Here is a 14,784-nt window from a genome sequence, read left to right on the forward strand (position 1 = left end):
CGACGGGGTCATGCCGTGTTTACATTGAGTGGAACGGGGTCAGACAGGGTTTACGTTGAGTGGGACAGGGTCAGACAGTGTTTGCATTGAGTGGGCCAGGGTCGGACAGTGTTTACATTGAGTGGGACGGGGTCGAGCCGTGTTTACATTGAGTCGGACAGGGTCAGACAGTGTTTACGTTGAGTGGGACGGGGTCAGACAGTGTTTACATTGAGTGGGACGGGGTCAGACAGTGTTTGCATTGAGTGGGACGGGGTCAGACAGTGTTTACATTGAGTGGGACGGGGTCGCACCCTATTTACGTTGAGCGGGATGGGGTCGCGCCGTGTTTACATTTCGTCGGACGGGGTCAGACAGGGTTTACGTTGAGTGGGACAGGGTCAGACTGTGTTTACGTTGAGTGGGACAGGATCAGACAGTGTTTACATTGAGTGGGCCAGGGTCGGACAGTGTTTACATTGAGTGGGACGGGGTCAGACAGTGTTTACATTGAGTGGGACGGGGTCAGACAGTGTTTACATTGAGTGGGACGGGGTCAGACAGTGTTTACATTGAGTGGGACGGGGTCGCACCCAATTGACGTTGAGCGGGATGGGGTCGCGCCGTGTTTACATTTCGTCGGACGGGGTCAGACAGGGTTTACGTTGAGTGGGACAGGGTCAGACTGTGTTTACGTTGAGTGGGACAGGATCAGACAGTGTTTACATTGAGTGGGACGGGGTCAGACAGTGTTTACATTGAGTGTCGGACAGCATCAGACAGTGTTTACATTGAGTGGGACAGGGTCAGACAGTGTTTACTTTGAGTGGGACGGGGTCAGACAGTGTTTACATTTAGTGGGACGGGGTCAGACAGTGTTTACATTGAGTGGGACGGGGTCAGACAGTGTTTACATTGAGTGGGACGGGGTCAGACAGTGTTTACATTGAATGGGAAGGGGTCACGCCGTGTTTACATTGAGTGGGATGGGGTCACGCCGTGTTTACATTGAGTGGGACGGGGTCATGCCGTGTTTACATTGAGTGCGACGGGGTCAGACAGTGTTTACATTGAGTGGGACGGGGTCAGACAGGGTTTACGTTGAGTGGGACAGGGTCAGACAGTGTTTGCATTGAGTGGGCCAGGGTCGGACAGTGTTTACATTGAGTGGGACGGGGTCAGACAGTGTTTACATTGAGTGGGACGGGGTCAGACAGTGTTTACATTGAGTGGGACGGGGTCAGACAGTGTTTACATTGAGTGGGACGGGGTCAGACAGTGTTTACATTGAGTGGGACGGGGTCAGACAGTGTTTACATTGAGTGGGACGGGGTCGCACGCTATTTACGTTGAGCGGGATGGGGTCGCGCCGTGTTTACATTTCGTCGGACGGGGTCAGACAGGGTTTACGTTGAGTGGGACGGGGTCAGACAGTGTTTACATTGAGTGTCGGACAGGGTCAGACAGTGTTTACGTTGAGCGGGACGGGGTCAGACAGTGTTTACTTTGAGCGGGACGGGGTCAGACAGTGTTTACATTGAGTGGGACGGGGTCAGACAGTGTTTACATTGAGTGGGACGGGGTCAGACAGTGTTTACATTGAATGGGACGGGGTCACGCCGTGTTTACATTGAGTGGGACGGGGTCACGCCGTGTTTACATTGAGTGGGATGGGGTCATGCCGTGTTTACATTGAGTGCGACGGGGTCATGCCGTGTTTACATTGAGTGGGACGGGGTCAGGCGGTTTACATTGAGTGGGACAGGGTCAGACAGTGTTTACATTGAGTGTGGGACAGGGTCAGACAGTGTTTACGTTGAGTGGGACAGGGTCAGACAGTGTTTACTTTGAGTGGGACGGGGTCAGACAGTGTTTACATTTAGTGGGACGGGGTCAGACAGTGTTTACATTGAGTGGGACGGGGTCAGACAGTGTTTACATTGAGTGGGACGGGGTCAGACAGTGTTTACATTGAGTCGGACAGGGTCAGACAGTGTTTACGTTGAGTGGGACGGGGTCAGACAGTGTTTACATTGAGTGGGACGGGGTCAGACAGTGTTTGCATTGAGTGGGACGGGGTCAGACAGTGTTTACATTGAGTGGGACGGGGTCGCACCCTATTTACGTTGAGCGGGATGGGGTCGCGCCGTGTTTACATTTCGTCGGACGGGGTCAGACAGGGTTTACGTTGAGTGGGACAGGGTCAGACTGTGTTTACGTTGAGTGGGACAGGATCAGACAGTGTTTACATTGAGTGGGACGGGGTCAGACAGTGTTTACATTGAGTGTCGGACAGCATCAGACAGTGTTTACATTGAGTGGGACAGGGTCAGACAGTGTTTACTTTGAGTGGGACGGGGTCAGACAGTGTTTACATTTAGTGGGACGGGGTCAGACAGTGTTTACATTGAGTGGGACGGGGTCAGACAGTGTTTACATTGAGTGGGACGGGGTCAGACAGTGTTTACATTGAATGGGACGGGGTCACGCCGTGTTTACATTGAGTGGGATGGGGTCACGCCGTGTTTACATTGAGTGGGACTGGGTCATGCCGTGTTTACATTGAGTGCAACGGGGTCAGACAGTGTTTACATTGAGTGGGACGGGGTCAGACAGGGTTTACGTTGAGTGGGACAGGGTCAGACAGTGTTTGCATTGAGTGGGCCAGGGTCGGACAGTGTTTACATTGAGTGGGACGGGGTCAGACAGTGTTTACATTGAGTGGGACGGGGTCAGACAGTGTTTACATTGAGTGGGACGGGGTCAGACAGTGTTTACATTGAGTGGGACGGGGTCGCACGCTATTTACGTTGAGCGGGATGGGGTCGCGCCGTGTTTACATTTCGTCGGACGGGGTCAGACAGGGTTTACGTTGAGTGGGACGGGGTCAGACAGTGTTTACATTGAGTGTCGGACAGGGTCAGACAGTGTTTACGTTGAGCGGGACGGGGTCAGACAGTGTTTACTTTGAGCGGGACGGGGTCAGACAGTGTTTACATTTAGTGGGACGGGGTCAGACAGTGTTTACATTGAGTGGGACGGGGTCAGACAGTGTTTACATTGAATGGGACGGGGTCACGCCGTGTTTACATTGAGTGGGACGGGGTCACGCCGTGTTTACATTGAGTGGGATGGGGTCATGCCGTGTTTACATTGAGTGCGACGGGGTCATGCCGTGTTTACATTGAGTGGGACGGGGTCAGACGGTTTACATTGAGTGGGACAGGGTCAGACAGTGTTTACATTGAGTGTCGGACAGGGTCAGACAGTGTTTACGTTGAGTGGGACAGGGTCAGACAGTGTTTACTTTGAGTGGGACGGGGTCAGACAGTGTTTACATTTAGTGGGACGGGGTCAGACAGTGTTTACATTGAGTGGGACGGGGTCAGACAGTGTTTACATTGAATGGGACGGGGTCACGCCGTGTTTACATTGAGTGGGATGGGGTCACACCGTGTTTACATTGAGTGGGACGGGGTCATGCCGTGTTTACATTGAGTGGGACGGGGGTCATGTCGTGTTTCCATTGAGTGGGACGGGGTCAGACAGTGTTTGCATTGAGTGGGACGGGGTCAGACAGTGTTTACATTGAGTGGGACGGGGTCGCACCCTATTTACGTTGAGCGGGATGGGGTCGCGCCGTGTTTACATTTCGTCGGACGGGGTCAGACAGGGTTTACGTTGAGTGGGACAGGGTCAGACAGTGTTTGCATTGAGTGGGCCAGGGTCAGACAGTGTTTACATTGAGTGGGACGGGGTCGAGCCGTGTTTACATTGAGTCGGACAGGGTCAGACAGTGTTTACGTTGAGTGGGACAGGGTCAGACAGTGTTTACATTGAGCGGGACGGGGTCGAGCCGTGTTTACATTGAGTCGGACAGGGTCAGACAGTGTTTACGTTGAGTGGGAAAGGGTCAGACAGTGTTTACATTGAGCGGGACGGGGTCAGACAGTGTTTACGTTGAGTGGGATGGGGTCACGCCGTGTTTGCATTGAGTGGGACGGGGTCACGCCGTGTTTACATTGAGTGGGACGGGGTCACGCCGTGTTTACATTGAGTGGGACGGGGTCACGCCGTGTTTACATTGAGCGGGATGGGGTCAGACATTGTTTACATTGAGTGGGACAGGGACAGACAGTGTTTACATTGAGCGGGACGGGGTCACGCCTTGTTTACGTTGAGCGGGACGGGGTTAGACAGTGTTTACATTGAGTGGGACGGGGTCAGACAGTGTTTACATTGAGTGGGATGGGGTCACGCCGTGTTTACGTTGAGCGGGACGGGGTCAGACAGTGTTTGCATTGAGTGGGACAGGGTCAGACAGTGTTTACATTTCGTGGGACGGGGTCGAGCCGTGTTTACATTGAGTCGGACAGGGTCAGACAGTGTTTATGTTGAGTGGGACGGGGTCAGACAGTGTTTACGTTGAGTGGGACGGGGTCAGACAGTGTTTACATTGAGCGGGACGGGGTCAGACAGTGTTTACATTGAGTCGGACAGGGTCAGACAGTGTTTACGTTGAGTGGGACAGGGTCAGACAGTGTTTTGTTGAGTGGGACGGGGTCAGACAGTGTTTACGTTGAGTGGGACGGGGTCAGACAGTGTTTACATTGAGTGGGACGGGGTCGAGCCGTGTTTACATTGAGTCGGACAGGGTCAGACAGTGTTTACGTTGAGTGGGACAGGGTCAGACAGTGTTTACGTTGAGTGGGACGGGGTCAGACAGTGTTTACATTGAGCGGGACGGGGTCAGACAGTGTTTACGTTGAGTGGGACGGGGTCAGACAGTGTTTGCATTGAGTGGGACAGGGTCACGCCGTGTTTACATTGAGTGGGACGGGGTCACGCCGTGTTTACATTGAGTGGAACGGGGTCACGCCGTGTTTACATTGAGTGGGACGGGGTCACGCTGTGTTTACATTGAGTGGGACGGGGTCAGACATTGGTTACATTGAGTGGGACGGGGTCAGACAGTGTTTACATTGAGTGGGACGGGGTCAGACAGTGTTTACGTTGAGCGGGACGGGGTCACGCTGTGTTTACGTTGAGCGGGACGGGGTCACGCCGTGTTTACGTTGAGCGGGACGGGGTCAGACAGTGTTTGCATTGAGTGGGACGGGGTCAGACAGTGTTTACATTGAGTGGGACGGGGTCAGACTGTGTTTGCGTTGAGTGGGACAGGGTCAGATAGTGTTTACATTGAGTGGGCCAGGGTCAGACAGTGTTTACATTTAGTGGGACGGGGTCGAGCCGTGTTTATATTGAGTCGGACAGGGTCAGACAGTGTTTACGTTGAGTCGGACAGGGTCAGACAGTGTTTACGTTGAGTGGGACAGGGTCAGACAGTGTTTACATTGAGTGGGACAGGGTCAGACAGAGTTTACATTGAGTGGGACAGGGTCAGACAGTGTTTACATTGAGTGGGACAGGGTCAGACAGTGTTTACATTGAGTGGGACAGGGTCAGACAGAGTTCACATTGAGTGGGATGTGTTCATGCCGTGTTTACATTGAGTGGGATGGGGTCACGCCGTGTTTCCAGTGAGTGGGACGGGGTCATGCCGTGTTTACATTGAGTGGGATGGGGTCATGCCGTGTTTACATTGAGTGGGACGGGGTCAGACAGTGTTTACATTGAGTGGGACGGGGTCAGACCGTGTTTACATTGAGTGGGACGGGGTCGCACCCTATTTACGTTGAGCGGGATGGGGTCGCGCCGTGTTTACATTTAGTCGGACGGGGTCACGCCGTGTTTACATTGAGTGGGACGGTGTCACGCCGTGTTTACATTGAGTGGGACAGGGTCAGACAGGGTTTCCGTTGAGTGGGCCAGGGTCACGCCGTGTTTACATTGAGTGGGACGGGTTCACGCCGTGTTTACATTGAGTGGGACGGGGTCACGCCGTGTTTACATTGAGTCGGACGGGGTCACGCCGTGTTTACATTGAGTGGGACGGGGTCAGACAGTGTTTCCATTGAGCGGGACGGGGTCAGACAGTGTTTCCATTGAGTGGGATGGGGTCAGACTGTGTTTACGTTGAGTGGGACAGGGTCATACAGTGTTTACATTGAGTGGGCCAGGGTCAGACAGTGTTTACATTGAGTGGGACGGGGTCAGACAGTGTTTGCATTGAGTGGGACGGGGTTGCACCCTATTTACGTTGAGCGGGATGGGGTCGCGCCGTGTTTACATTTAGTCGTACGGGGTCTCGCCGTGTTTACATTGAGTGGGACGGGGTCACGCCGTGTTTACATTGAGTGGGACGGGGTCACGCCGTGTTTACATTGAGTGGGACGGGGTCACGCCGTGTTTACATTGAGTGGGACGGGGTCACGCCGTGTTTACGTTGAGCGGGACGGGGTCAGACAGTGTTTACATTGAGTGGGACGGGGTCACGCCGTGTTTACATTGAGTGGGACGGGGTCACGCCGTGTTTACATTGAGTGGGACGGGGTCAGACAGTGTTTACATTGAGTGGGACGGGGTCAGACAGTGTTTATATTGAGTGGGACGGGGTCGAGCCGTGTTTACATTGAGTCGGACAGGGTCAGACAGTGTTTACATTGAGTGGGACGGGGTCAGACAGTGTTTACATTGAGTGGGACGGGGTCAGACAGTGTTTACGTTGAGCGGGACGGGGTCGCGCCGTGTTTACGTGAAGCCGGACGGGGTCGCGCCCTGTTTACATTGAGTTGGACGGGGTCACGCCCTGTTTACGTTGAGCGGGAAGGGGTCAGACAGTGTTTACATTGAGTGGGACGGGGTCAGACAGTGTTTACGTTGAGTCGACAGGGTCAGACGGTGTTTACATTGAGTCGGACTTCGTCAGACAGTGTTTATATTGAGTGGGACGGGGTCACGCCGTGTTTATATTGAGTGGGACGGGGTCAGACAGTGTTTGCATTGAGTGGGACGGGGTCAGTACAGTGTTTACGTTGAGCGGGACGGGGTCAAGACAGTGTTTCCGTTGAGCGGGACGTGGTCGCACCCTATTTACGTTGAGCGGGACGGGGTCGCGCCGTGTTTCCGTTTCGCGGGACGGGGTTGCGCCATGTTTACTTTGGGTCGGACAGTGTAGATATATCTTTCTGAAGGACTGAGACATCCCATTCAGTGTGCAGATATCTCCCTGAGAGAGAGCGGGGAATGAGAGACACCAGTCAGTGTAAAGATATCTCCCTGAGAGAGAGAGAGGTGACTGAGAGACACCAGTCAGTGTACAGATATCTCCGAGAGAGAGGGGACTGAGAGACAGCAGTCAGTGTACAGATATCTCCGAGAGAGAGGGGACTGAGAGACAGCAGTCAGTGTACAGATATCTCCGAGAGAGAGATGTGACTGAGAGACACCAGTCAGTGTACAGATATCTCCCTGAGAGAGAGGGGACTGAGAGACACCAGTCAGTGTACAGATATCTCCCTGAGAGAGAGGGGACTGAGAGACACCAGTCAGTGTACAGATATCTCCCTGAGAGAGAGGGATTGTGAGGCCCCAGTATAATTTCATTACAGCCTTGATCCAAACATGGACAAAGGAACTGAATTCCAGAGGTGAGGTGAGAGTGACTGCTCTGGACATCAAGGCAGCATTTGACCGAGTGTGGCATCATGGAGCCCGAGTAAAATTGAAGTCAATGGGAATCGGGGGAAAACTCTCCAGTGGCTGGAGTCATACCTTGCAAAGGAAGATGGTAGTTGTTGTTGGAGGCCAATCATCTCAGCCCCAGGACATTCCACAGGAGTTCCTCAGGGCAGTGTCCTCGGCCCAACCATCTTCAGCTGCTTCATCAATGACCTTCCCTCCATCATAAGGTCAGAAGTGGGGATGTTCGCTGATTGCACAGTGTTCAGTTCCATTCACAATTTCTCAGATAATGAAGCAGTCCGTGCCCGCATGCAGCAAGACCTCGACAACATCCAGGCTTGGGCTTATATGTGCCACGAAGGTTACTTGCCACTTAAGTACCAGGCAGTGACCATCTCCAACAAGAGAGAATCTAACCACCTCCCCTTGACATTCAACGGCATTACCATCGCCGAATCCCCCACCATTAACATCCTGGGGGTCACCATTGACCAGAAACTTAACTGGACCAGCCACGTAAATAATGTGGCTACAAGAGCAGGTCAGAGACTGGGTATTCTGTGGCGATTGACTCACTTCCTGACTCCCCAAAGCCCTTCCACCATTTACAAAGCACAAGTCAGGAGTGTGATGGAATACTCTCCACTTGCCTGGATGAGTGCAGCTCCAACAACACTCAAGAAGCTCGACATCATCCAGGACAAAGCAGCCTGCTTGATTGGCACCCCATCCACCCCCCTAAATATTCACTCCCTTCACCACCGGCGCACTGTGGCTGCAGTGTGTACCATCCACAGGATGCACTGCAGCAACTCGCCAAGGCTTCTTCGACAGCACCTCCCAAACCCGCGACCTCTACCACCTAGAAGGACAAGGGCAGCAGGCACATGGGAACAACACCACCAGCACGTTCCCCTCCAAGTCACACACCATCCCGACTTGGAAATATATCGGCCGTTCCTTCATCGTCGCTGGGTCAAAATCCTGGAACTCCCTCCCTAACAGCACTGTGGGAGAACCTTCACCACACGGACTGCAGCGGTTCAAGAAGGCGGCTCACCGCCACCTTCTCAAGGGGCAATTAGGGATGGGCAATAAATGCCAGCGACGCCCACATCCCATGAATGAATTAAAAAAGTCAGTGCCCATGGTAGAATAGGTTGACTGTTGCTGGTGTACTTCTCTCTTTGATTCCGTCTTCCTGTTTAGTTTGATCATTTTGCAATGACAGGAAACGGTACTGTCCTCGGGCTCCGTTCTAAAGCTGACAACTGTTGAGTGGTTGGGCCAGCTCGTTCCGTTGAGCTTAGAGGGGTGCTAATTACATTCCGTTGGCCGTGTGATCGGGTGGGTGTCAGGGCCTCGGGTCTGGTGATGTGGGGGTGGGTGTCGGGGCCTCGGGTCTGGTGATCTGGGGGTGGGTGTCAGGGCCTCGGGTCTGGTGATCTGGGGGTGGGTGTCGGGGCCTCGGGTCTGGTGATCTGGGGGTGGGTCTCAGGGCCTCGGGTCTGGTGATCTGGGGGTTGGTGTCAGGGCCTCGGGTCTGGTGATCTGGGGGTGGGGGTGGGTGTCGGGGCCTCGGGTCTGGTGATCTGGGGGTGGGTGTCGGGGCCTCGGGTCTGGTGATCTGGGGGTGGGTGTCGGGGCCTCGGGTCTGGTGATCTGGGGGTGGGTCTCAGGGCCTCGGGTCTGGTGATCTGGGGGTGGGGGTGGGTGTCGGGGCCTCGGGTCTGGTGATGTGGGGGTGGGTGTCAGGGCCTCGGGTCTGGTGATCTGGGGGTGGGTGTCGGGGCCTCGGGTCTGGTGATGTGGGGGTGGGTGTCGGGGCCTCGGGTCTGGTGATCTGGGGGTGGGTCTCAGGGCCTCGGGTCTGGTGATCTGGGGGTGGGGGTGGGTGTCGGGGCCTCGGGTCTGGTGATCTGGGGGTGGGTGTCGGGGCCTCGGGTCTGGTGATCTGGGGGTGGGTGTCGGGGACTCGTGTCTGGTGATCTGGGGGTGGGGGTGGGGGTCGGGGCCTCGGGTCTGGTGATCTGGGGGTGGGGGTGGGTGTCGGGGCCTCGGGTCTGGTGATGTGGGGGTGGGTGTCGGGGCCTCGGGTCTGGTGATCTGGGGGTGGGTGTCGGGGCCTCGGGTCTGGTGATCTGGGGGTGGGTCTCAGGGCCTCGGGTCTGGTGATCTGGGGGTGGGGGTGGGGGTCGGGGCCTCGGGTCTGGTGATCTGGGGGTGGGTGTCGGGGCCTCGGGTCTGGTGATCTGGGGGTGGGTGTCGGGGCCTCGGGTCTGGTGATCTGGGGGTGGGTCTCAGGGCCTCGGGTCTGGTGATCTGGGGGTGGGTGTCGGGGCCTCGGGTCTGGTGATGTGGGGGTTGGTGTCGGGGCCTCGGGTCTGGTGATCTGGGGGTGGGTGTCGGGGCCTCGGGTCTGGTGATCTGGGGGTGGGTCTCAGGGCCTCGGGTCTGGTGATGTGGGGGTGGGTGTCGGGGCCTCGGGTCTGGTGATGTGGGGGTGGGTGTCGGGGCCTCGGGTCTGGTGATCTGGGGGTGGGTGTCGGGGCCTCGGGTCTGGTGATCTGGGGGTGGGTCTCGGGGCCTCGGGTCTGGTGATCTGGGGGTGGGTCTCAGGGCCTCGGGTCTGGTGATCTGGGGGTTGGTGTCAGGGCCTCGGGTCTGGTGATCTGGGGGTGGGTGTCGGGGCCTCGGGTCTGGTGATCTGGGGGTTGGTGTCGGGGCCTCGGGTCTGGTGATCTGGGGGTGGGTGTCGGGGCCTCGGGTCTGGTGATCTGGGGGTGGGTGTCGGGGCCTCGGGTCTGGTGATCTGGGGGTGGGTGTCGGGGCCTCGGGTCTGGTGATCTGGGGGTGGGTGTCGGGGCCTCGGGTCTGGTGATCTGGGGGTGGGTGTCGGGGCCTCGGGTCTGGTGATCTGGGGGTGGGTGTCGGGGCCTCGGGTCTGGTGATGTGGGGGTGGGTGTCGGGGTGTCGGGGCCTCGGGTCTGGTGATCTGGGGGTGGGTGTCGGGGCCTCGGGTCTGGTGATCTGGGGGTGGGGGTCGGGGCCTCGGGTCTGGTGATCTGGGGGTGGGGGTCGGGGCCTCGGGTCTGGTGATGTGGGGGTGGGTGTCGGGGCCTCGGGTCTGGTGATCTGGGGGTGGGTGTCGGGGCCTCGGGTCTGGTGATGTGGGGGTGGGTGTCGGGGCCTCGGGTCTGGTGATCTGGGGGTGGGGGTGGGGGTCGGGGCCTCGGGTCTGGTGATCTGGGGGTGGGTGTCAGGGCGTCGGGTCTGGTGATGTGGGGGTGGGTGTCGGGGCCTCGGGTCTGGTGATCTGGGGGTGGGTGTCGGGGCCTCGGGTCTGGTGATGTGGGGGTGGGTGTCGGGGCCTCGGGTCTGGTGATCTGGGGGTGGGTGTCGGGGCCTCGGGTCTGGTGATCTGGGGGTGGGTGTCGGGGCCTCGGGTCTGGTGATGTGGGGGTGGGTGTCGGGGCCTCGGGTCTGGTGATGTGGGGGTGGGTGTCGGGGCCTCGGGTCTGGTGATCTGGGGGTGGGTGTCGGGGCCTCGGGTCTGGTGATCTGGGGGTGGGTGTCGGGGCCTCGGGTCTGGTGATCTGGGGGTTGGTGTCGGGGTCTCGGGTCTGGTGATCTGGGGGTGGGTGTCGGGGCCTCGGGTCTGGTGATCTGGGGGTGGGTGTCGGGGCCTCGGGTCTGGTGATCTGGGGGTGGGTGTCGGGGCCTCGGGTCTGGTGATGTGGGGGTGGGTGTCGGGGTCTCGGGTCTGGTGATCTGGGGGTGGGTGTCTCGGTTACTGTGTGGAGATCACGGGCTCGGACTGTCCCCTCCCCCTAACTTGCCTTTATGTTTGCAGTTGTGTCGGGGTGGAGGAGGAGACGGCGGCAGAGATCGACCTGTACCACTGCCCGGACTGTGAGAAGACACATGGCCCCTCCGTCAGTAAGTACCAAACCCCCCGTCCCCGTCCCCGCTTCACTTACAAGCTTGACTTGAGGCCGAATCGACTCCTTCTGTCGTGTGAGGTGGGGCTGTTTTCAGACCGAGAGGACCAGCCTGACCTCAGAGTAACCCCTGTGCTCGCTGACCCACACCGGCTCCCGGTCGGGCATGATCTGATAGAATGGCGGAGCAGGGCTCGAGGGGCCGAATGGCCTCCTCCAGTCCCTTTGAGAGCGGTTGTGATGGAGAGAGACAGAGAGAGGTGAGAGACAGCCGTGGCTTTTTCTTGAGAGGGGCCCGATAGAAGGGTTTCAGGAGCCTGCGGAGAGATGGGTGCAGGGTTCGAAGGGCACGTGCTTTATAGATTTGATAAGGGGGTGGTGGGGCCGGGGGTCGGGCGGAGAGCGGGGGGCGGGGGGGAGAAATATCTTTCAAATCACAGGTTGCCTCATGGCATTACACGGACTGCCTGATCCTCGGGGTCTCGAAGATGGGCTCACCAGACCATTCGAGGTCGTCCACCTCCACCATTGCGGCTTCACTCTGATGGTTCGGCAGAGTTGGGACCCTCCCCCGGGATCTCAGTGCCCACCTGGGCCAACATTCCTCCCTCAAAAACCACACCACTGGGATAAAAATACAGATCATCTGGTCATCCGTCTAACTGCTGTTTGTGGAATCTTCCTGTGCCCGAACTGGCTGACCAACTCGAGGCAGACGCGGCGCGGCCCCCCGTCCCGTTCGAGGCAGACGCGGCACGGCCCCCCCCCGTCCCGCTTGAGGCAGAAGCGGCCCGCTCGAGGCAGACGCGGCGCGGCCCCCCCTTCCCGCTCGAGGCAGACGCGGCGCAGCCCCCCCCGTCCCGCTCGAGGCAGGCGCGGCACGGCCCCCCCGTCCCGCTCGAGGCAGACGCGGCCCCCCGTCCCGCTCGAGGCAGACGCGGCGCGGACCCCTACGTCCCGCTCGAGGCAGACGCGGCCCCCCGTCCCGCTCGAGGCAGACGTGGCGCGGACCCCCCCGTCCCGCTCGAGGCAGACGTGGCCCCCCGTCCCGCTCGAGGCAGACGCGGCCCCCCGTCCTGCTCGAGGCAGACGTGGCGCGGACCCCCCTGTCCCGCTCGAGGCAGACGCGGACCCCCCTGTCCCGCTCGAGGCAGACGTGGCCCCCCGTCCCGCTCGAGGCAGACGTGGCCCCCCGTCCCGCTCGAGGCAGACGTGGCCCCCCGTCCCGCTCGAGGCAGACGTGGCCCCCCGTCCCGCTCGAGGCAGACGTGGCCCCCCGTCCCGCTCGAGGCAGACGTGGCCCCCCGTCCCGCTCGAGGCAGACGTGGCCCCCCGTCCCGCTCGAGGCAGACGCGGCCCCCCGTCCCGCTCGAGGCAGACGTGGCGCGGACCCCCCCGTTCCGGTCAACCTAAACAGCGGCTACACTTCAAACAAAAATAAATTACTCGGTTGCGAAGTGCTTTGAAAGGTGCCGACTCCCACCTGTAGATTCACCATCCGTTTTCCAGCAGGGGTTGCTGGTTAGCGAACAGGTACCCTGGCTGATTTCCCCTCTTCTCCCCGCCCCCTCCCCTCCAACCCTGGGTCCCTTGATCACCCCTGGCACCGTCACCACTGAGAACAGCAAATTCAGTGGGGACTGGGACTGGGACTGGGACTGGGACAGGATGATGGGAACCTGGCACCTTCCTGATCTTCCATCGTCGGAGAGGAATTTTACAGGTTATTTTTCGCCTGGGTTTTTTTTCTCGGTTCCTTTACCCCTCCCAGGAGGTTACACGGCTGCTGGGGTGTGTGTGGGGGTCAGGGAAGGGAGCAGAGGTCGGGGAAGGGAGCGGGGGTTGGGGTGGGGAGCGGGGGACGGGAGCGGGGGTCGGGGCGGGGGACAGGAGCAGGGGTCGGGGTAGGGAGCGGGGGTCGGGGACGGGAACGGGGAGGGGTCGGGGGTAGGGAGCAGGGGTAGGGGACGGGAGCAGGGAGGGGGGCGGGGTAGGGAGTCGGGGACGGGAGCGGGGGTAGGGGACGGGAGCGGGGAGGGGGGTGGGGGTCGGGGTAGGGAGCGGGGGTCGGGGTAGGGAGCGGGGGTCGGGGTAGGGGGCGGGAGCAGGGAGGAGGGGGGCGGGGGTCGGGGTAGGGAGCGGGGGGTCTGGGACGGGAGCGGGGAGGGGAGTGGGGGTAGGGGACGGGAACGGGGGTAGGGGACGGGAGCGGGGAGGGGAGTGGGGGTAGGGGACGGGAACGGGGGTAGGGGACGGGAGCGGGGGGCGGGAGTGGGGGGTCGGGGACGGGAGCGGGGACGGGAGCGGGGGGTCGGGGACGGGAGCGGGGGGACGGGAGCGGGGGGTCGGGGACGGGAGCGGGGACGGGAGCGGGGGGTCGGGGACGGGAGCGGGGGGTCGGGGACGGGAGCCAGTGCTTAGCCACGATGCTCTGGCCGTCATGAGCTGCGGGGCAGGCTTGATGGACCGACTGGCCTTTTCTTGCCCGTCAATTTTTTTTCTATTGCCACGAGAGCCTCCGCACCACAACTGTGGGTCGGGGGGAGGGCCCGGGAAAGTCGGGAAGCAAATCTCTTAACTTTTGCAGTGGTTCTGATCCGCTTTTTTTTGTTTCCCTCCTTCAAAGTGAAAAGGAGGAAAAGCTGGCAAAAGCAGGAGAACCTCGGTGGTAGCGACGGAGCACGGCCGGTGCAAACCGGGAGTCAGATCTTCATTAAAGAGCTGCGGGGCAGGACGTTCCCGAGGTAGGAGCTGTGGTCTCCCCCGGCGCGGGAAGCGATGCGGAATTCTGACCGCCGTCCCTGTAACACGCGGTGTCTTTTATTTAAAACTGACACGGGTCCTTTCGTGTACGTCAGCCCTGGATCAGTGGGCAGCTCGCTCTGTGTCTCTGTCTCTCTCTCTCTCTCTCTCCCTCTCTCTCTCTTGCCCCTTTTTCTCACGCTCTCTCTCTCTCTCTTCCCCCCCTCCCCCCACCCCGTTCTCTTGCTCGCCTCTGAGTCAGAAGGCCATGGGTTCGAGCCCCCACTCCAGAGATTCGAGCCCATAATCTAGCCCGACACTCCCCAGTGCCAGTACTGAGGGAGCTCCGCACTGTCAGAGGGTCGGTACTGAGGGAGCGCCGCACGGTCGGAGGGTCGGTACTGAGGGAGCGCCGCACTGTGGGAGGGTCAGTACTGAGGGAGCGCCGCACTGTCGGAGGGTCAGTACTGAGGGAGCGCCGCACTGTCGGAGGGTCAGTACTGAGGGAGCGCCGCACTGTCGGAGGGTCGGTACTGAG

The 14,784-nt window shown here is 59.2% G+C and overlaps 1 protein-coding gene across 1 annotated transcript in view; it reads left to right on the forward strand.

Moving 5' to 3' along the window:
• Window positions 1-14,784, forward strand: part of LOC137306835 (histone lysine demethylase PHF8-like) — a 41,594-nt gene that overhangs the window by 9,535 nt on the left and 17,275 nt on the right. Inside the window, exons 2-3 of the mRNA XM_067976233.1 lie at window positions 11,417-11,502; window positions 14,131-14,248. Coding sequence (XP_067832334.1) covers window positions 11,417-11,502; window positions 14,131-14,248 — 204 coding nt within the window. The remainder of the gene's footprint in view (window positions 1-11,416; window positions 11,503-14,130; window positions 14,249-14,784) is intronic.

The sequence above is a fragment of the Heptranchias perlo genome, chromosome 45, assembly GCF_035084215.1.
Source record: "Heptranchias perlo isolate sHepPer1 chromosome 45, sHepPer1.hap1, whole genome shotgun sequence".
Taxonomy (NCBI): domain Eukaryota; kingdom Metazoa; phylum Chordata; class Chondrichthyes; order Hexanchiformes; family Hexanchidae; genus Heptranchias; species Heptranchias perlo.